Below are 22,710 nucleotides of genomic sequence, written 5' to 3' on the forward strand. Positions count from 1 at the left end.
TTTAAACATTGAAAGCCACTAAAAGCCATTATATATTTATTTTCCACACTTACCAAATTACAGAAGCCAGTATTATATTTCTGTTGTTTGTGAAAGGCTCAATGGGAGGTTCACCTAGAAGCACAGATGCCAGAATTGCTCCACCAAAGCAGCAAAGCATACCACTGAACCAACATGCAATTGGACTGCGATGTGCTATGTCTACTGCTCCTGCAACATAGAATATTGAAATAATATTTTTTAGGATAAGCTTAAATGGCAAAGCATAAACATATTTCAATCAAGGTAATCTATTGTCAATGATTACTGACCTATGAACTAATTTGTATTGTTTTCTATTCTCATGATGGCTAAGAAATGCAATAAATATGCTGTCAAATGCTTAGCAATATTTGGAAATACTTCAACATCCAAAGAAAGAAATGTATAAATACCGAACTGTAGATGCTTGGTGTGATGAGTAAGGTTACAATTTACTCTAGGAACTCAAATGTTCTCATAAGCCATAGCTTCATTGGAAGATGAAATGTCAAGATAAATGATGCCTGTGTCAATGGGCTCAATTTTCCCCGAAAGCATTTTTTTGGCGTATTTGAAAAGTTACGCTCGATTTTTTGTGGGCCAAGTACGCTCCCCCAAAAAAGTGTTGTAAGTTTCCCTCTTCATTTTGGCGTACACACACCGCCCCCCCCACCCCACTCTGGTTTTTCCTGCGCCGATTTCCTTAACTCGAGGGAAAGTTTTTCAGGCCAGCCACATAAGCTGGCCTAATCAGAACTGGAGTAACTATCAGCTGGCCAAACTTCCATAAATGGCCAAAAGAGGCGTAGGTGGCTGGTTACGTCCCCTTTAGCTGAAAAAAAAACTGACTTAAAAAATTTGTAACTGAGTTATGCTGGTGCAAATTGATTGGGAAAACAGGGGATTTTTACGTTAGACCAGTAAAAGCAGCCTGCTCCAAAAAATAACGGCGCAAATACTGGGGAAAATTGAGTCCACTGAATGGAAAATTACCATTTTTGACACCTAGCTTCAAGTAAACGAGTCAGATGTAAAAGAAAGCTCAAAGCTCACTCAATTCTGCCTCAGTAACGCTCCTGGTATGTAACCTCATTAGTATTGAAGAGCACGTTATTATACTAATGTTAAGTTTTACATTTCCCCACCAGCTACCTTTGCGGCCTATCTGAGCCAGATAAGTCACAGATATTCTGGACAATTCTGTGCAATAACTGTACCAAAGATAGGAGGCTTCCATACAAAAACTCTACAATAAATCCAAACCAAAACTCAAGATAAAAAATGTCTGCTAATCAACCATAATTAGTTCCCCATTGTAACAAGATGAGATTTCCCAATACTGAAAATAAACTCACATTTTAAATATTAAATTTCAGTTAGTTTAATTAATTTTCCATTTAAATTAAGTTCTAAAGAAATTTAATGGCCCATTTTTTTTCTTGTATGGGGAGAAAACTTGCTCGATCGGCAGAAGGACTGAATGAGATTTACCACTTCCCAATTTTGGGTACCCTCTTCATTTACATCAGTGTCTTGGGTTCAGAAAGTGTGCAATCTTTGAGTTTTCTTCGAAGCATGGGAACTTCCTCTGCTTCCTCAACAGTACTGCCACCAAAGCAAAGCTGAATTCTGAGGCAGCACTGAAAATTAACCAAGGTGGTGCTGCTGCCTCTACAAGTTCAGAAAGCCACCAAAAGGGATAATTGCGCCAAAAATTCCAGATGTAGCACCAGCCCTGGCATCATAAACATAGTCACCAAAGATGCAGGCAGATACCCCTTCTGGCTGCTGGAATCGAGGAGAATCTTGGTTTTTAGGCTTATACTAAAATCAATATACCAAAAATAAAAATACAATTGTTCCTAAATAATACTGAATTGATAACCTTGATGCACACTTCACACATATTACTACCCAGCTATCCAGATCTTCACCCCATCCAGTTTCTTCCATCATACAGTGGTGCTCTTCCTCTTCAAACTTCTCTTTTAAAAAAAAATCATCAATGACTATATTTTCTCTTAACTGTAAACCTAGTACATACTTACCACAAAATATTTTATATTAACTAAATGATACATTATTTCTGGTCAATCTAGAGTTTACCTATCTTGTAGGGTGGTTTTCATCATCCATATGGAGCAGGAGTAAACACTGGTTGACCAGAGAGGGGGGAAAAAATCCACACAGGATTTAAGACACTTTGTTATCCTGATGATCTTCCCTTTCTCCCGCCCCCCCCCCCCCCCGTCACATACACATATTTAATACAAAGCAAGGAGGTGATGGAACTGTATTAGACATTGATCAAGCCACAGTTGTAATTTTGAACACCTCAAATGAAATTTAATGAACATTTTATTACTCAAGAAAATCAGTTGAAGTTAAGTTGTCATGTTCTGTAACATATTTCCACTGTTATTTTCCTATGCCCCATTAAATAAGGAATACATAAAATGAGAATCTGTAAAGCCATCGAAACCCTCAACTCCTTAATTAGATGAGGATTGACTGCTGCCACAGATTCACAAGTCAAAAATGCAAAATCTATTTAATCACCATGGGTCTTCTTTAGGTGCTTTGGTATCTTGTCAGTTAAAAAGTATCTAAGTTAGCCTTTTCTAGCAAAGAATTAGAATTTCGACAAGCTAGAAAAGAACCACTTTTCTGCATCCCATTTGCATCCCCTCCCTGCAAGAGGTGGTAGATTTTATTTTTCACACACACGGGTTGCTATCAGCACAATCATAACGTTTTGAAGTGGTAGTTTTCAACAGAAAACTCTGGACTCACCCAACCAAAAAAAGCAAAGTGTATCTGTATCTGTATTATAAAGAAATTAACCTTTGACATTTGGCCTTTTTAGTTTGATCATATTCATCAAGTGGTTAGTAAAATTTGACTGCAAAAGTAATTTAAGTACATAGTTCACAACATGTATGTATAGTTCACAAACTGCTGCATTATCACATGCCTGCTGGTGACATTGGTGAGCTTATTGATCATTTTTTAAGCAGCACGCAGCGCCACCTGCTGGCACTAAGATACTTCCCATTATATTATGTAGCTATGAGCCCAAATAAACGGTCATTCAATAATTAGAAAATGAGTCATTATTTTAGTCTTTAATAAATACAACTAGAAAATAACCAGCAAGTAAACTTTTTCCCTGGTCATCTTCAATTACTCCACTAACTTTTTTATAAAACCCTTTAGCGTTCTAACTTATTCTCTAAACATGGTTATATAACTGAAAAAATGTTTCAATGTGCTTAAATATCTTTGTTGTATTTATCGTTTGCGCTCACTTTGCATCGTTATGCGTTTTTTTTTAAAAAACATTTCACTATACAACTCCTGAAGTCCTCTTCTATTTGAAGGTTTTTTTTCCCTTTAAAGGGCTCAATTTTCCCCAAGACCGTTTTCTGCCGAGTTGCCGGAGTTACGCCCGTTTTTCTAGGTCAGAAATGCGCCAGAAATAATTTGCCAAAGTTTCCCCGATGTATAATTCGAATTTGACGCTGCGCAGTCGCCTCGGGGGATGGAGCCTGCGGTCTGCACCGAAGAAAGGATGCTGCACCTTCTGCGTATGCGCGGAAAAAAGTTACGTTTTTGGCGTTGTTGCCATGGACGGCATGCTCAGTACCGCTCAGATTTGGCAATTGGCAATTTTTAAAGAGCCAGTTGTTTGTGTGAGAACGTTGAGTGCTGTGTGAGAGCAGTGGGAAAATCGCAGCTGCAGCAATACAAGATGCAATGCGGTGCAAGGGCCAAGAATTTCTTAAAGGAAGAAGTGGAGGAACTAGTTACTGTGATTGAGAACTGATGGCAGGAGCTGGGCACCAGCAGACGTACATAAAAGTTCCACCAAAAGAAAAGAAACGCTGGAACCAACTTGCAGAAGACTACTGTGCAATGGTGACCACCACGAGATCTGGAGGCCAGTGTAAAAGGAATTGGCAGGACCTTGTCAAGTAGTTAGTGTAAGTAATATTTTCATTTATTCAATGCAATTACAATTGCAACTGTGACCATCCGTATGTCCCATCCAGCAGAAAGACACTCTCTTTAAAAAGTTTGATTTTCATATCTTTACATAGAAACATAGAAAATAGGTGCAGGAGTAGGCCATTCGGCCCTTCGAGCCTTCAACACCATTCAATAAGATCATGGCTGATCATTTATCGCAATACCCCTTTCTTGCTTTCTCTCCAATACCCCTTTAGCCATAAGGGCCATATCTAACTCCCTCTTGAATATATCCAATGAACTGGCATCAACAACTCTCTGCAGCAGGGAATTCCACAGGTTAACAACTCTCTGAGTGAAGAAGTTTCTCCTCATCTCAGTCCTAAATGGCCTACCCCATATCCTAAGACTACGTTTCCTGGTTCTAGACTGCCCCAACATCGGGAACATTGTTCCCGCATCTAACCTGTCCCGTCCCGTCAGAATCTTATATGTTTCTATGAGATCCCATCTCATCCTTCTAAACTCCAGTGAATAAAGGCCCAGTTGATCTAGTCTCTCCTCATATGTCAGTTCAGCCATCCCAGGAATCAGTCTGGTGAACCTTCGCTGCACTCCCTCAATAGCAAGAACGTCCTTCCTCAGATTAGGAGACCAAAACTGAACACAATATTCCAGGTTAGGCCTCACCAAGATCCTGTACAATTGCAGTAAGGCCTCCCTGCTCCTAAACTCAAATCCCCTAGCTATGAAGGCCAACATGCCATTTGCCTTCTTCACCGCTTGCTGTATCTGCATGCCAACTTTCAATGACTGATGAACCATGACACCCAGGTCTCGTTGTACCTCCCCTTTTCCTAATCTGCCACCATTCAGATAATATTCTGCCTTCGTGTCTTTGACCCCAAAGTGGATAACCTCACATTTATCCACATTATACTGCATCTGCCAAGCATTTGCCCACTCACCTAACCTGTCCAAATCACCCTGCAGCCTCTTAGCATCCTCCTCACAGCTCACACCGCCACCCAGTTTAGTGTCATCTGCAAACTTGGAGATATTACACTCAATTCCTTCATCCAAATCATGAATGTATATTCTAGAGCTGTGGTCCCAGCACTGAGCCCTGCGGCACCCCACGTCATTGGCTCCCATTCCTAAAAGGACCTGTTTATCCCGACTCTGTTTCCTGCCTGCCAACCAATTCTCGATCCATGCCAGTACATTACCCCCAATACCATGTGCTTTGATTTTGCACATCAATCTCTTATGTGGGACCTTGTCAAAGGCCTTTTGAAAGTCCAAATACACCACATCCACTGGTTCTCCCTTGTCCACTCTACCAATTACATCCACAAAAAATTCCAGAAGATTTGTCAAGCATGATTTCCCCTTCATAAATCCATGCTGACTTGGACCGATCCTGTCACTGCTTTCCAAATGCGCTACTATTTCATCCTTAATAATTGATTCCAACATTTTCCCCACTACTGTCAGGCTAACCGGTCTATAATTACCCGTTTTCTCTCTCCCTCCTTTTTTAAAAAGTGGTGTTACATTAGCTACCCTCCAGTCCATAGGAACTGATCCAGAGTCGATAGACTGTTGGAAAATGATCACCAATGCATCCACTAATTCTAGGGCCACTTCCTTAAGTACTCTGGGATGCAGACTATCAGGCCCTGGGGATTTATCGGCCTTCAATTTCCCCAACACAATTTCCCGCCTAAAAAAGATATCCTTTAGTTCCTCCTTTTCACTAGATCCTCGGTCCCCTAGTACATCCGGAAGGTTATTTGTGTCTTCCTTTGTGAAGGCAGAACCAAAGTATTTGTTCAATTGGTCTGCCATTTCTTTGTTCCCCAATATAAATTCACCCGAGTCCGTCTGCAAGGGACCTACGTTTTGTCTTCATTAATCTTTTTCTCTTCGCATATCTATAGAAGCTTTTGCAGTCAGTTTTATGTTCCCGGCAAGCTTCCTCTCGTACTCTACTTTCCCCCTCCTTTGTCCTCCTCTGCTGAATTCGAAATTTCTCCCAGTCCTCAGGTTTGCTGCTTTTTCTGGCCAATTTATATGCCTCTTTCTTGGATCTAACACTATCCTTAATTTCCCTTGTTAGCCACGGTTGAGCCACCTTCCCTGTTTTATTTTTACTCCAAACAGGGATGTACAACTGTTGAAGTTCATCCATGTGATCTATAAATGTTTGCCATTGTCTATCCACCGTCAACCTTTTAAGTATCATTTGCCAGTCTATTCTAGCCAATTCACGCCTCAGGTTGTCGAAGTTAGCTTTCCTTAAGTTCAGGACCCTAGTTTCTGAATTAACTGTGTAACTCTCCATCTTAATAAAGAATTCTACCATATTATGGTCACTCTTCCCCAAGGGGCCTTGCACAACAAGATTGCTAATTAGTCCCTTCTCATTACACATCACCCAGTCTAGGATGGCCAGCTCTCTAGTTGGTTCCTCGACATATTGGTCAAGAAAACCATCCCTAATACACTCCTGGAAATCCTCCTCCACCGCATTGCTAGCAGTTTGGTTAGCCCAATCTATATGTAAATTAAAGTCGCCCATGATAACTGCTGTACCTTTATTGCACACATTCCTTATTTCTTGTTTGATGCTGTCCCCAACCTCACTACTACTGTTTGGTGGCCTGTACTCAACTCCCACCGGTGTTTTCTGCCCTTTGGTATTCCGTAGCTCCACCCATTCCACATCATCGAAGCCAATGTCCTTCCTTACTATTGCATTAATTTCCTCTTTAACCAGCAACGCCACCCTGCCTCCTTTTGAAGGCAGAGTTGGCTAGAGTGGACTGGGAAAATAGATTAATAGGCAAGACGGTAGATAAGCAGTGGCAGATATTTAAGGAGATATTTCATATCTGGTTTCCTGGGTTTTTAAATGTTTTTTGCCTCTCCCAGGAGATCACATGGCTCCGGTTGGGGTGGAGTGTAGAATGTTTCAGTGTAAGGGGTGTCGCAGTTGTGTGGGCCAGACTGGTTGGGCTGGGTGCTCTTCACCTTTCCGCCATTGTTCATAGGTTTATATGTAACCTTCAGGGCTGCTAACCGAGGGCCGTGTGGCTCTTTGTCGGCCGGTGTGAACATGATGGGCCAAAATGGCTTCCTGTTGCACTGTAAATTTCTATGTTTCTATAACTCTCAACAAAGATATATTCCAATGAGAATGAAAGACTCGAAGACAAGGATGAACCTTCCATGGCTAACTAAGGAAGTAAAAGATGGTATCAAATTGAAAACAAAGGCATACAATGTTGCGAAGATGAGTGGTAAGCCAGAGCATTGAGAAGTTTTTGGAAAACAGCAAAGGATGACTACAAAAATAATGAAGATAGATTATGACAGTAAACCAGCAAGAAATATAAAAACAGACGGTAACATAGAAAATAGGTGCAGGAGTAGGCCATTCGGCCCTTCGAGCCTGCACCACCATTCAATATGATCATGGCTGATCATGCAACTTCAGTACCCACCATTCCTGCTTTCTCTCCATAACCCTTGATCCCTTTAGCCGTAAGGGCCACATCTAACTCCTTTTAAATATATCCAATGAACTGGCATCAACAACTTTCTGTGGTAAAGAATTCCACAGGTTCACAATTCTCTGAGTGAAGAAGTTTCTCCTCATCTGTCCTAAATGGGTTATCCCTTATCCTTAGACTGTGACCCCTGGTTCTGGACTTCCCCAAAATCTGGAACATTCTTCCTGCATCGAACTTGTCCAATCCCGTCAGAATTTTATATGTTTCTATGAGATCCCCTCTCATTCTTCTAAATTCCAGTGAATATAAGCCTAGTAGATCCAGTCTTTCTTCATATGTCAGTCCTGCCATCCTGGGAATCAGTCTTGTTAACCTTCGCTGCACTCCCTCAATAGCAAGAACGTCCTTCCTCAGATTAGGAGACCAAAACTGAACGCAATATTCAAGGTGTGGCCTCACCAAGGCCCTGTACAATTGCAGTAAGTCATTGCACTCGATCCCTTCATCCAAGTCATTAATATAGATTGTAAATAGTTGAAGCCCCAGTACTGGTCCCTGTGGCACCCCACTAGTTACCATTTGCCAACCGGAAAATGACCCACTAATCCCAAATCTCTACTTTCTGTTAATTAGCCAATCCTCTATCCATGCTAATATATTACCCCCAACACCGTGAGCTCTTAATCTTGTGCAGTAATCTTTTATGTGACTCCTTCTGGAAATACAAATACACTACATCTACTGGTTCCCCTTTATCCACCCTGCTCATTACTATACGCAAATCCTCTTGCTATGAAGGCCAGCATGCCATTTGCCTTCTTCACCGCCTGCTGTACCTGCATGCCAACTCTCAATGACTGATGTACCATGACACCCAGGTCTCGTTGCACCTCCCCTTTTCCTAATCTGTCACCATTCAGATAATATTCTACCTTCCTGTTTTTGCCACCAAGAATTCTACAGGTAGAAAAAAGGAAGAGAGTAGCTAAAGTAAACGTTGGTCCCTTGGAGGATGAGACTGGGGAATTAATCATGGGAAACAGGGAAATGGCAAAGACTTTGAACATATATTTTGAATCGGTCTTCACAGAAGAAGACACTAAAAGCATCCTAATAATGGATAATCAATGCGCAATCGGGTGGGGGGAGGGAAACGTTAAACAATCACTATCACTAGAGAAAAAGTACTAGGCAAACTAATGGAACTAAAGGTGGACAAGTCTCCTGGACCTGATGGCCTGCATCCTAGGGTCATAAAAGAAGTCGCTGCAAAGATGGATGCATTGGTTGTAATCTACCAAAATTCCCTGGATTCTGGAGAGGTTCTAGCAGATTGGAAAACCGCAAATGTAACGTCCCTATTTAAAAAAGGAGGGAGACAAAAAGCAGGAAACCATAGACCAGTTAGCCTAACAGCTGTCATTGGGAAAATGCTGGAGTCCATTATTAAGGAAGCAGTAACAGACATTTAGAAAATCATATTACAGTCAAGCAGAGTCAGCATGGTTTTATGAAAGGGAAACCATGTTTGATAAATTTGCTGGAGTTCTTTGAGGAAGTAATGAGCAGGGTGGATAAAGGGGAACCAGTAGATGTAGTGTATTTGTATTTCCAGAAGGCGTCACATAAAAGATTACTGCACAAGATTAAGAGCTCACGGGGTTGGGGGTAATATATTAGCATGGATAGAGGATTGGCTAATTAACAGAAAGTAGAGAGAGTCGGGATTAGTGGGTAATTTTCCTGTTGGCAAATGGTAACTAGTGGGGTGCCATAGGGACCAGTACTGGGGCTTCAACTATTTACAATCTATATTAATGACTTGGATGAAGGGACCGAGTGCAATGTAGGCAAATTTGCTGATGAAACAAAGATAGGTGGGAAAGCAAGTTGTGAGGAGAATGCAAAGAATCTGCAAAGGGAGGTTTAAGTGAGTGGGCAAAAATTTGGCAGATGGAGTATAATGTGGGAAAATGTGAGGTTATCCACTTTGGTAGGAAAAAATAAAAAAGCTAATTATATAAATGGAGCGAGATCTGGAGGTCCTTGTACATGAAAAACAGAAAGTTAGCATGCAGGTACAGCAAGTAATTAGGAAGGCAAATGGAATGTTGGCATTTATTGCAAGGGGGGTGGCATATAAAAGGTTGGGTAGTCCTGCTACAACTGTACAGGGTATTGGTGAGACCACCTCTGGAACACTGCGTACAGTTTTGGTCTCCTTATTTAAGGAGGGATAAACTTGCATTGGAGGCAGTTCAGAGACGCTTCACTAGGTTGATTCCGGAGATGAAGGGGTGGCTTATGAAGAAAGATTTGAGCAGGTTGGGTTTATACTCATTGAAGTTTAGAAGAATGAGAGGTGATCTTATTGAAACATATAAGATTATGAAGGGGCTTGACAGGGCAGATGCAGAATGTTTCCCCTCATGGGGGAATCTCGAACTAGGGGGCATTGTTTAAGAATAAGGGGCCGCCCATTTATAACTGATATGAGGAAGAATTTCTTCTCTCAGAGGGTCATGAATCTGTGGAATTCTCAACCCCGAAGAGCTGTGTCATTGAATATATTTAAGGTGGAGATAGACAGATTTTTGAACGATAAGGGAGGCAAGGGTTATAGGGAGCGGGCTGGGAGGTGGAGTTGAGGCGAGGCTAAGATCAGATCAGCCATGATCTTATTGAATGGCGGAGCAGGCTCTGGGGCCAAATGGCCTACTCCTGCACCTTTTATGTTCTTATGTCCACCCCCGAACTCTGTTCTTGTGTCTCTGACCTAATGAGCATTCCCCACCTTCTCTTCACCAAAGCATTGGTGGTCATGCTTCAGCTGTACTCTGGACCAATGTTCCCTTAATTTTTTTTTCTGTGTGTGATCCCTTTAAATTTACGTCTCTTCCAGCAGCAACAGCTTGTGAGCGGCCAGCTCTGGACTTCCGATTGATTTGCAACCAGGTGCCTGCGCACTTTAGCGGGAACACTGCTCATTCCTTAAACTCCCCTATCCCTTTCCACCTCCCTCTCCTTTAAGAGCTTGCTCAAAATCCAGCTCTGTGACCAAGTTTTTCATCACCGCTCCTAATATCTTCTTTTACTAGGTGTTCATTTTTTGATTACGCCTCTGTGAAATATCTCGAGGTGTTTGTGTCTGTTAAAAAAGGGGCTATATAAATGCAAGTTATTGTAGTTATGGTCTGCGAGAGATGCATGTCCATTCCAGGAGCTGTGGTCTATAACAAGATTTTTTATATAGAACACATCCCTGTTACAGGTACAATGTCCCGAATCCAGAACTTCGAAAACCGGAGTTGTCCGAAAGCCAGACATTTTGTGCACCGTGGATGGAGTCGTCCGGACTCCAGAATTATTCTCCAAAAAATGGACATTTTGAGGCGGCCAAGATCGCGACATCGGGCAGCGAGGCAACAAAAAGGTGCAGTGCCGGGGGGCTGCGGGAATCGACGAGGAGCGGCATGAATGTAGGGTGTAGAGGATGAGCGAGTGATGGAAATTCAGCACCTCACCCATCCTCTGTGGGGCACTCTGCCAACAGTCCACACTCACCCAGGGACCCGCTCATCGATGACCACCGGATTCACTGACCCTACCTGGAGGAGTTGAGCCATCACTGGGGTCGGGAATCCTTCCCTTCGGCTCCGGATAGCATTGAGCACCAGTGCAAGCGGCAAGGTCTGAAATCCAGCAAAATCTGAAATCCGGCATGGATTTGGTCGAGGATTCCGGATTTCAGATTACTGATTTTCTCGTCTGAAATCCAGAAAAAAACAAAATCCGGCACCGACTCAGTCCTGAGGATTTCAGACGTTGTACTTGTATATTATTTTTGGAGAAGAGGAAAAATAATCAGGCTAACCAAAGTAAGCCAGGTTAAACCAAACCAGACAAAACTTGACAAAAAAGCAGCAAATTAACTTTTTTTTTTTAAATGGTGAAACATATGCAACGATCCAAAGTATATGGTGCAGGAATCACAGAGGCTGAAGATGAATGAAATTAAGTACAGTAGTGCTAAGCTTGAGTTTTAAAAGCCCACAGTTTGGGTTTTAGAAATATGTAGGTTATAGGGAGGAGTGAGGAAGGTAAGGAGTTCCACAGTTCTGATAGGCAATGTGCTGAATCCTTATTTCAACAATGAAGACACAGGCAGCACAAAAAATCTTAAAGGATGGAATGTGAAAAGATGAAAGTTCAGAGGGTTTCTAATAAATATAAAAATAGCAGTAAGATATATAAAGAGAAAAAATGAAAAGACTTTCACTGGAGGATAGAGAAGACTAAGGTGTAGTGACTCAACCATTGTACTGAGAAATGAAGGTTGTGCGTATTGAAGGTCACCAATCCAAGCAGTGATGAATGTACAATGGAATCGTGAGACAGTGGCTAGGGTTGAATGATGAGTGGAGGAAACCATCGATATGGAGAAGCAATAGAATGGGAAAGAGAGTCCCAGAGAATCTTGGAGTAGATGGAAAATGAGTCAGAGAATGAGCAATCAGTTGCAGTATAGAAGGAGCGATCCGAGATAGTTACTAGCATAGCCTTGTTGCAGCACTGTGCTTACTCAATATCAGATTAACAGTAAACCATACTAACTGTAGTTATCTGCTCTTGCCGCCACCCACTTTCAAACCAGTTGGCAAGTTTTTATTAAGAGTATAAAATAGTGACTTAACTGAAGGATGTTCAGTCAGATTATAAAATCTAAAGATAGTCGAGTGCATAGATGCCCAATTTGAGCTGGGTACAAACTTCTGGGATGAATTATTACATCATCATAGGCAGTCCCTTGAATTGAGGAAGACTTGCTTCCATTCTAATTCTCAGGTGGCTGTACAGTCCAATGCAGGAATGTGTCTCTGTAACAGGTGGGGCAGACAGTGGGTGGGTGGGGAGCCTGGTTTGCCACACGTTCCTTCCGCTGTCTACACTTGGTTTCTGCATGCTCTCGGCAATGAGACTCAAGGTGCCCTCCCGGATGCTCTTCCTCCACTTTGGTCAGTCTTGGGCCAGTGGGGATGTTACCCTCAAAGCCTCCTTGTAAGTGTGTCCTTGAAATGTTTCCTCTGCCCACCTGAGGCTCACTTGCCATATAGGAGGAGCTCCACACATTACATCAGTTACTGAGTGGGGAAGGGGAGGGGGGGGGTTACATTGTGCTGTAAAGCTAACATTTCGATTGAGAAATACCACTGACAAAGCACACACTGTTTAAAACATACTTCAAATGTTAGAAACAGAACAAGTCAGGGCCAGTAGTAAAACATGATAAATATTTCAACATGCAAGGCTGACCATCGATCCTTCCATTTTACTGCTCATAAGCTTTCAGCTTGTCTTACTTAGAGTGATCGTCAGGATACACCCTGCACAAACTCATGATACCATCACAAAAAAAAGCTGCTGCCCACCAACAAAGTATATAGACAGTCGACAGTGACAGATCATCCTAAAGATAAAAGTACTGTACTAACAATTGCATAGTGAAGCTTTTAATGAAGCCCAAGTGTTCAGATAATGTTCAAATTTTGAGTAAATTTATCATACAACATAAGGAAAACAACCTTTGCAACAAAAGCACTGCAGAACAATATATTTTTTCATTACTAGCGTACTATAACAACTTGCGTTTATATAGTGCCTTTGAACATAGAAAAATATCCTAAATATTTGCTTATTGGGCTCCTTTCCTTGATTATAATTGAAATTATATATAATTGAAATCTGGTACAATGTACATCATTACTCATGGTCTGCTTAATGTCACAACTTTGATAACATTTGGCATTCCTGTAAAAAAAAAGTTGCTAGTCCAGCAGGCAGGACTCTGGACAAGCATCAGACTAAATGCAAGTAAGCTTGTTATCAAATCCATTGAGTCTGTTTCAAACATCAGTGGACTCCACAGCTTTATGTTATGCTGTGCCTAAAGTACATTCTGGGAACCCTCAACAGTTGCTGTTGGAGGCCACCCAGCATACCATCTCACTGCAACAGGAAATGTCAGTGGAGACCCTAAACTAGAAGCACAGCCCAAGGATTTCTGTTGTACCATCAAAATTGGTTTTGCATTTTAGACTTTTTTCAGAAGCTGAAAGGCGAGCTATTGTAGACACTCTTGATAACCAGTGGATAACAAACACTTCGTTGAGAGATTGCTAAAGGACTCAAGATGCATCACCAATGGAGTCTCAAAGCTACTTCTGGCAACCCTCCCAAGAGATGCATCTGTTCTCACTGGGAAAGACTGCCCCAACTATTGGCTTAAGCCTAGACATCAGCCTTTCACTCAGCCTGCCAAAGACCTATACCAGCTTCCTTGTTAGATGAAGCCGAGATCCAGCTTCCACCACCCCAGTATGCTAACATCCCAATACCAGATGCGGCAATCTGTGGTCGAGGCAGGCAGAATCCTGTCACTCGTCTTGATTGGATTCAGTCAACCTTAAGTCTCCACAAAAGGCCATTCAGGTTTGGGCACCTTAAAAAGCAGAGGGAAACTCAAAAACAAACTTCAAGGATGAAGGGGAGCTAAAGGTAATACAATCAATGCAGATAAACTTATTAGGGAGTGAAGAAATTCTAAATGCAATAGCACGAGAGAGAATGTTATACCATTAAGGAAAAACATATTTACATTCTTCAAGCAGGTTGCAGCTTATATAGTAACAAAAATGATTATGTAGGCTACATCAAAAATATCTTATAGTGTACAGTCCCTCATAATTTTCCATTAAATGAAATATGCCTGGTCATGGAAAACCCCATTATTTTTCAGCAACTCTGCTCACAGTATATTGCATCTGCACCCAATTATGTCTACCATCTCACAGGTACAAATGTACATTTTAATTTTTAAACGTACATTTATTAAATCTTGTAGGAGAACATATTGGTTAAAAGATCTGCGGCCGATGATGACGCAGTTGTAATGGATTTTCCTAGCCTACCTTTACAGGTACAACCTCCCAAATCCGGAGTTCCAAAAACTGGAATGTTCCGAAATCCGGACATCATGCAGATCGGTGGAGGCGTCGTCCGAAATCCTGAAATATGTTCCGAAAACCAGACATTTTTTTTTTTATAAATTGGAAGCAAAGTAACACCCCGCTGCCTCCGGTGTTCCTTCCTAGGTCAGGTCGGCGTGCTGTGTCCTGAAGCTGCCTGCTCCTCTTTTCCCCGCTGCCTCCGGTGTTCTCCCCTTGGTCGGGTCGGCGCGCTGTCGGAAAATACAGGTACACGAAAGTCGGCCCAAGGGTTTCCGGATTCGGGACTTCGGATTTCTGTTCCAAAATCTGAAAATACCCGAACCGCGGGCCAGGCGTTTCCAGATTCGGGACATTGGAAATATGTTCTGAAATCCGGAAATACCCCAAATCCAGAACAGCCTCGGTTCCGAGGTTGTACCTGTAATGTGCAGATCTAACACAGTTTTAGGACGACCAAAAATTTGATACTGGTATGGCAAATAAAGGAGAAATATTCAATACAATAAATATTATGCATATATTTATATAATATGTAACCAGATTTAAATTCCTCCAAAAAGTTTCTACTACAGACATTGGATGGAAATTTACCAACAGCCCGCCACACCACTGTGTTACCCAAAGAGTGGTGAGAATATGGAACTCGCTACCACAGGGAATGGTTAAACAAATAGTATAGATGTATTTAAGGGGTGGCTAGACAAGCATATGACGAAAAAGGGAATAGAGGGTTATTTTGATAGATTTAGATGAGGGAAGATGGGAGGAAGCTTGAGTGGAACATTATCGCTGGCATGGACTGGTTGAGCCGAATGGCCTGTTTCTGTGCTGTATATCCTAAGTAATGTAATCCTATGTAATATTTTACACAAAGACCAGCCACTGCACGCCATGCTGTTAATGCAGCTCAACTACATTGAAAAATACCTCAAGGAAAGTCACTTGTACTTGCGCCCACTATAATCTCTTTCAAGAACAAAACAAACCTGAAATTACAAATACATGCTCTAAAAAGGGAAAACAAATCTCTCCAAAAATAGCCCTAAGTAATTCAAGAATTGCCCATTTTTTGGTTTTATGAAAGGGAAATCATGTTGACAAATTTGCTGGAGTTCTTTGAGAATGTGGATAAAGGGGAACCAATAGATGTCGTCATGTATTTGGATTTCCAGAAGGCATTCAATAAGGTGTCACAAGAAAAGAGCTTATCGGGTTGGGGGCAATAAATTAGCATGGATAGAGGATTGGCTAACTAACAGAAAACAGAATCAAGATAAATGGGTCATTTTCCATTGGAAAACAGTGACTAATGGGGTGCTGTAGGGATCGGTGCTGGGGCCTTAACTATTTACAATCTAGATTAATGACTTGGATGAAGGGACCGAGTGTAATGTAGCCAAGTTTGCTGATGATACAAATATGGGTGGGAAGGCAAATTGTGAGGAAGACACAAATAATCTGCAAAGGGATATCTACAGGCTAAGTGAGTGGGCAAAAATTTGGCAGATGGAGTATAATGTGAGAAAATATGAGGTTATCCACTTTGGCAGAAATAATAGAAAAGCAAATTATAACTTAAATGTAGAAAAATTGCAAAGTGCTGCAGTACAGAGGGACCTGGGGGTCCTTGTACACGAAACACAAAAAGTTAGTATGCAAGTAATCAGGAAGGCAAATGGAATGTTGGCCTTTATTGCAAGGGGGAAGAGAGTATAACAGCAGATAAGTCATGCTACAACTGTACAGGGTATTGGTAAGGCCACACCTGGAGTACTGCATACAGTTTTGGTCTCCATATTTAAAGAAGGATATACTTGCATTGGAGGCTGTTCAGAGAAGGGTCACTAGGTTGATTCTGGAGATGTGGGGGTTGACGTATGAAGATAGGTTGAGCCTATACTCATTGGAGTTCAGAAGAATGAGAGGTGATCTTATTGAAACATATAAGATAATGAGGGGGCTTGACAAGGTGGATGCAGAGAGGATATTTCCACATAGGGGGAACTAAAACTAGGGGACATAGTCTCAGAATAAGGGGCCGCCCATTTAAAACTGAGGTGAGGAGAAATTTTTTCTCCCAGAGGGTTGTAAATCTATGGAATTCTCTGCCCCAGAGGGCTGTGGAGGGTAAGTCATTGAATATATTTAAGGTGGAGATGGACAGATTTTTGAGCGATAAGCAAGTAAAGAGTTATGGGGAGCGGGCAAGGAAGTGGAGCTGAGTCCATGATCAGATCAGCCATGATCCTATTGAATGGCAGAGCAGGCTCGAGGGGCCAAATGGCCTACTCCTGCTCCTATTTCTTATGTTCTTTGCCCATCAAATTTGGCCCTGCCATACATACACTTGTACTTGGTGCTAAACAGTCATTGAATATATTTAAGGCAGAGATAGACAGATTTTTGAGTGATAAGGGAATAAAGGGTTATGGGGAGCGGGCAGGGAAGTGGAGCCGAGTCCATGATCAGATCAGCCATGATCTTATTAAATGGCAGAGCAGGCTCGAGGGGTCAAATGGCCTGCTCCTATTTCATATGTTTCTTATGAATTGAACAATTACAGAGAACTATCCTTCAGGTAAACATAAATAACAGTGCATTAAACAACAACTTGCATTTATATAGCACCTTTAACATAGAGAAACATCCCAAGATGCTTCACAGGAGTATTATGAGATAAAAAAAATTACACCAAGCCGTATAAATAGAAATTAGAGCAGGTGACCAAAAGCTTGGTCAAAGAGGTAGGTTTTAAGGAGCGTCTTGAAGGATAAGAGAGGTAGATAGGTAGAGGGGTTTAGGCAGGGAGTTCCAGAGCTTGGGGCCTAGGCAACAGAAGACACTGCCACCAATGCGAGTGATTATAATCAGGGATTCTCAAGAGGGCAGAATTAGAGTAATGCAGACATCTCTGGAGGGTGGGGGGCGGTTGGAGATTGCAGGTAGGGAGGGGCGATGCCATTGAGGGATTTGAAAATAAGGATGAGAATTTTGAAATTGAGGCATTGCTTAACCGGAAGCCAATGTATGTCAGCGAGCAGACGTGATGGGTGAACGGGACTTGATGCGAGTTAGTTTGTTGGAATAGTCAAGTCTAGAGGTATCATCATCACAGGCAGTCCCTCGGAATCGAGGAAGACTTGCTCCCACTCCTAAAGTGAGTTCTTTGGTGGCCGAACAGTACAATATGAGAGCCACAGACCCTGTCACAGGTGGGACAGACATTTGTCAGGGGGTGGGGGGGACTGATTTACCACATGCTCCTTCCACTGCCTGTGCCTGACCTCTTCATGCCCTCCCGGATGCACTTTCTCCACCTAGGGCGGTCTTCGGCCAGGGACTCCCAGGTGTCATTGGTGATGTCGCACTTCACCAGGGAGGCTTTGAGGGCGTCCTTGAATTGTTTCCACTGCCCACCTTTGGCTCGTTTGCCGCGAAGGAGCTCCACATAGAGCAATTGCTTAGGGAGTCTCGTGTCTGGCACGCAAACTATGTGGCCTGCCCAGCGAAGCTGATCGAGTGTGGTCAGTGCTTCAATGCTGGGGTTGTTAGCCTGGACGAGGACACTGATGGTGCGCCTGTCCTCCCAGGGGTAACAAAGGCATAGATGAAGGCTTCAGTAGCGGATGAGTTGAGGCAAGGGCAGAGATGGGCGGTGTTACGGGGGTGAAAATAGGCAGTCTTAGTTATGCTGCGGATATGTAGTCGAAAGCTCATTTCAGGGTCAAATATGATGGCAAGGATGCGAACAGTCTGGTTTAGCCTGAGACAGAAGTTGGGGAGAGGGATGGAGTCAATGGCTAGGGAAAAGAGTTTGTAGTAGGGACTGAAAATAATGGCTTCTGTCTTCCTAATATTCAATTGGAGAAAATTTCTGTTACATCTCCATCACCTCTTCCTTGTTGGTAACTTCTCAGTCTTTCCCTTGGTTTTCCTGCACTACTTGTCGACGGGGGAAAAAAATGTAAGCGTGCAAGTAAATGTTTCAAGTGGGGCCGAACTGAACGCCTGAAATACAGCCTCTTGAGATAGACCATCTGTTCCTACTCTCTTAGAACTCTCTGTAGCAAACAGTACAGCCTTTCTGTTTCAAATGTTGACCTAACTTAATCTGTTGCATCCTTCCAGCATTCTTTTTTTTAAAATAGTCAATTTAAAACTATTCCCACTCCAGTCGAATACACCCAGTTGAGGCTCCAGACAAGGAAACACAGATGTCACCCACGGATCCCACCCTAACAAAGCACCAGATGAAAGCCACAAAGGCGAGCAAGCCGCGTCATTGTAAAGCGCGAGCCAGGTGGCTCATTTAAGCCACGCCCTCTTCTGACAATTGTCTGCACCATCCCCACGCACGACTCCAAGCAGTTCGTTAAGCCACGCCCCCTCCGCGTGATGGTCTCATCAAACCCATCTCCCCCTCTCTCTTGACAATTGTCTGAAGCCCCCCACAACATCCCATCGCGAGCGAGCCCTGGCAGCACATCAAAGCCATACCCACTTCTGACAATTGTGATTCCCTCCCCAGCGGCTAATTAAGCCACGCCCCTTCTGACAATTCTGCAACGCCCTTGCCCCCCCCCCCATAAAGCTACGCCTCTCTCGCTCCCCCCTCCACGCGAACCCCAGCGGCTCATCAAAGCCACCCGCCCCCTTCTGCGCGTTACGCTGTCTCGCGCTTCCTCACCTGGCTGTTCCTTTAACTTCATGATGGACAGGGTGTAGTGAGCCATGTCGAAGAACGGGTACATGGAAATCCTGGAAAACTGCATGACGAAATTGGTCAACCCCAACGTGGACACAATGTCCATCTTGGCCGTAATTCTTAACGCCTTTACATATAAATATGTTTTTAAAAAAAAACAATAAAACCCAGCTGTGTGGAAACGACAGGGGAAGGACGAGCCAATAGAGCGCAGCGGCCTGCCGTGTCGTATCGTGTTACCGGCGATAATCCCCGAGTTTGCACAAGTGGGTGTCAAATGTCTCGCGGGTTGCGATCAAACGGAAGAGGTGAGGCGAAGCCACCTTCCACCATCCACCAAGCGATGTCTGAGGTAACTTGTCTTTTTGTCTCCCTCTCCTCTCTCTCTCTTTCTGTCACTCGGAGTTTTCCGTCAACGTTTTAAATGAAGAGCGCAGCCCGCGAGCGGCGGCGCGCGCACCGAGCCTCAAACGGAAAAAAAACCTGCACACGGGAAGTAGTAGCGGGGCACTGCGCATGCGCCACAATCTACAGCCAACTCAGCATCCCATCCTCATCACCCATTCTCTACATAAAATGAAACAGCACGTTTAGAAGGCCATTCGGTCCATCGTGCCTGTAGTAGAACATTCCAATTAATCTCACTCTTTCCCCCCCTCCCCCTCCCCCTCCCCCTCCCCCCGCCTTATTTCCTTCCCTCCTTTCAAACTGGACTTGTCATTTCCTCCCCCCTTTTACATACATTGGCTCTGGAATTGCGGGTGGCAAAGACGTAGGCGTAGCTAACGAGTACGCCTTCTGACCTCAGCAAGAGATCCACACTTACCCAGTGCGGGGCCCCCTTTCGGAAACTTGCATTGTTTCGCTGCAGAGCCGGGCACAGCGTAAAGACCCACGGACGCACCCTGTATGTAAGCATACCTGGGAGCACATAGAGCGGTGCGCAATCAGGAAACCAAAACCTTCGAAGCCCATTCATTATTTTTTTAGTTTTATCCACCCCAGTTATATTAATAAATCAGTCTCATGCACCCCAGTTATATTAATAATTAAATCAGTCTTTCATTCTTAATAGATTGTTTTCACCCTTTTCCTATTTGTCTCCACGAGTTGTGTTGGGATCAGGTGATGGGTGGATATAGATATTTATTTTAAAGATTTATTTTATCATAACAGGTGTATATTTCAAGATATATGTATTTATTTTGAGGATTTTTTTTATCATGACGGGTGTATATTTCAAGCTGCTGCATATCCCACCCCCTCGCCTTACGCTGTGCAAATAAGCTCTCAAATTCTGCTGTATAATTGCTGGGTAATTAGATCAACTGCACCAGCAACAAGGATTTCACAGTCGCAGCAGATGACCTGTTGGAACTTGACAGATCGCAAGTTCAGGAAATCCCAAATTTGCGGTCAATTTCAAAAGTGGTATGACGGTGTACTCTGCGAGTACGCCGCCATACTGACCGCAAATTATGCCCCAATGAGTCTACAGCACAGAAACTGTCCATTCAGTCCAAAGTTTGTGCTGCGTTACTTCATCCCACTTTATCAGCATATCCTTCTATTCCTTTCTCCTTCGTGTGTTTATCTAGCTTCCTCTTAAATGCATCTGTGCGTTTTATAATATGGAGACCAGAACTGTGCAAAGTACTCCCAAGTATGGTCTAACCAAGGTTGTATACAAGTTTAGCATAACTTCCCTGCATTTCAATTCTATACCTTTTTAGAAATAAATTCCAGTGCTTGGTTTTTTATGGCCTTATTAATCTGCGTCGCTACTTTTAGTGATTTGTGAATCTGTACTCGTAAATTCCTTAATCCCTCAGCCCCATTTAGACTCTTATACAAACTATGTGGCCTCTTTATTCTGTCTACCAAAATGCACCACCTCACACTTGTCTATATTGAAATTCATTAGCCAATTACACACCCATTCTGCAAGTTTATTAATGTCTTTTTATATTTTGTCGCAATACTAACCATTTGACAATGCCAATACCTACCTCCATAAGTGAGAGGTAAATAAGTACTTGGGACGAGAATTTCCTAACGACCCACCAGCGCCCGATTGCCACCCAAAGGACTGTTAAGATTCCCAAGATTATCGCCGGCGAAAACGTCCCCCAAAAAAAAAAAAAATCCGCCCAGCGAAGAAAATGGGCGTTGCACCCCGATTCTTGGCGAAAAGGTGAATTTTGGGTCGATTGGGTGGTTCTTGGAGAAAATGGACGATAATTAATACATTTACCCTGAGGCTGCGGGTTGGGCCCAGGAGGAGAAAAATACTAAAAATATTTTTTCAAAAACATAACATAAAAAATCATAAAAGCATTCTCGGACCCTTTTAACTTAAATCATTACAACAGAATTTTAAAATAATTAGTAAAAAAACAATTACTTACCTTTTTCTTGCAGAGCTACTCACCTGCCGCCCAGCTCCACTGATTCTTGTGGGCGTTTTTTTTAATACTTACTGACGGGTCATCGCTGAGCCAAATATCACGCCATGGTGATCTGTGGACGGTGCACGCCGGCGGTCCAGTCCCCAGCGGTACTTCAAAACCACCAGCGTAACTCAGCTGGGCTATTTCTCGCTGACTCGGTTATCGCCCAAAACGGCCAATACTGCCGAGAAACCAGGCGGTAAGCCATTGCAAATGCTACCCCCTAGTGTATTTGCCCTTTCCTCATTCTCCACGATAAGCTTGTGTCCATTTCTTAACAACCTTATTCAAACCCTGATTCTGCTGCTGCTGCTACATTTTATTGCCCATTTTGCTCATTTCCCTCATACTTTTATCTGGGGCTTTCTAATTCCCTTCTTGCAGCTGTTGAGTTAGAAGTTGATGTGTTCTTTTAAACAACAACCTGTATTCATGTAGCACCTTTTAAGGCATCCCAAAGCACGTCACAGGAGCCTTAATCAGACAAAAATTAGACACCAAGCCACATAAGAAAATATTAGGACAGGTGACCAAAAAGCTTGATCAAAAGAGAGGTTTTCAGCAGCGTCTTAAAGGAGGAGAGAGTGGCGGAGAGGTTTACGGAGGGAATGCCACAGCTTCATCATCAACATAGACGGTCCCTTGAAACGAGGATGACTTGCCTCCACGCCAAAAAAAAGTATGTCTTCACAGGTGTTTCAAAAGAAGAACCTGAGCTACATCCTCAATGGTTGGAAAATGCCTGTGCGTGGATTTTTTTAACATGTGGTGGCCATTGCACACCAGCCACCACACGGGCTTGGAGCCTTGGCAGCTGTAGGCACAACTGCCAATGGTAAAGCGATGAAAATCGTGAATGCGCAAATCTTTACAGAGTATCCTAATGAAGAAAAAACTGACAGGTCAGTCCTCATGATTGTTAATCACTCACTTTGTTTTAAAAATTGGAACGAGAGTCTATTCCTAATCAGTGTTGCCACTTTTTTTTTTGGTGCCGATTTCTTTAACTTGGCTGCAGCGGCCCCACATGCGCAATATCT

General features: G+C 42.9%; 1 protein-coding gene across 2 annotated transcripts in view; it reads right to left on the minus strand.

The window, feature by feature from the left end:
• LOC139268549 (trimeric intracellular cation channel type B-A-like) overlaps nt 1-19,717 on the minus strand; it is a 72,762-nt gene extending 53,045 nt beyond the window's left edge. The window contains exons 1-2 of one of the 2 annotated variants that reach the window (XM_070886864.1): nt 19,203-19,711; nt 54-210 (exon numbers count right to left, since the gene is read on the minus strand). In XM_070886864.1, the coding sequence (XP_070742965.1) occupies nt 54-210; nt 19,203-19,326 (281 nt within the window). In that variant the 5' untranslated portion in view covers nt 19,327-19,711. Of the gene's footprint in view, nt 1-53; nt 211-19,202 lie in introns of both variants that reach the window. The other variant, XM_070886873.1, reaches the window with a different exon arrangement.
• Nucleotides 19,718-22,710: the final 2,993 nt, after the last annotated feature.

This window comes from Pristiophorus japonicus, chromosome 1 (assembly GCF_044704955.1).
Source record: "Pristiophorus japonicus isolate sPriJap1 chromosome 1, sPriJap1.hap1, whole genome shotgun sequence".
Taxonomy (NCBI): domain Eukaryota; kingdom Metazoa; phylum Chordata; class Chondrichthyes; family Pristiophoridae; genus Pristiophorus; species Pristiophorus japonicus.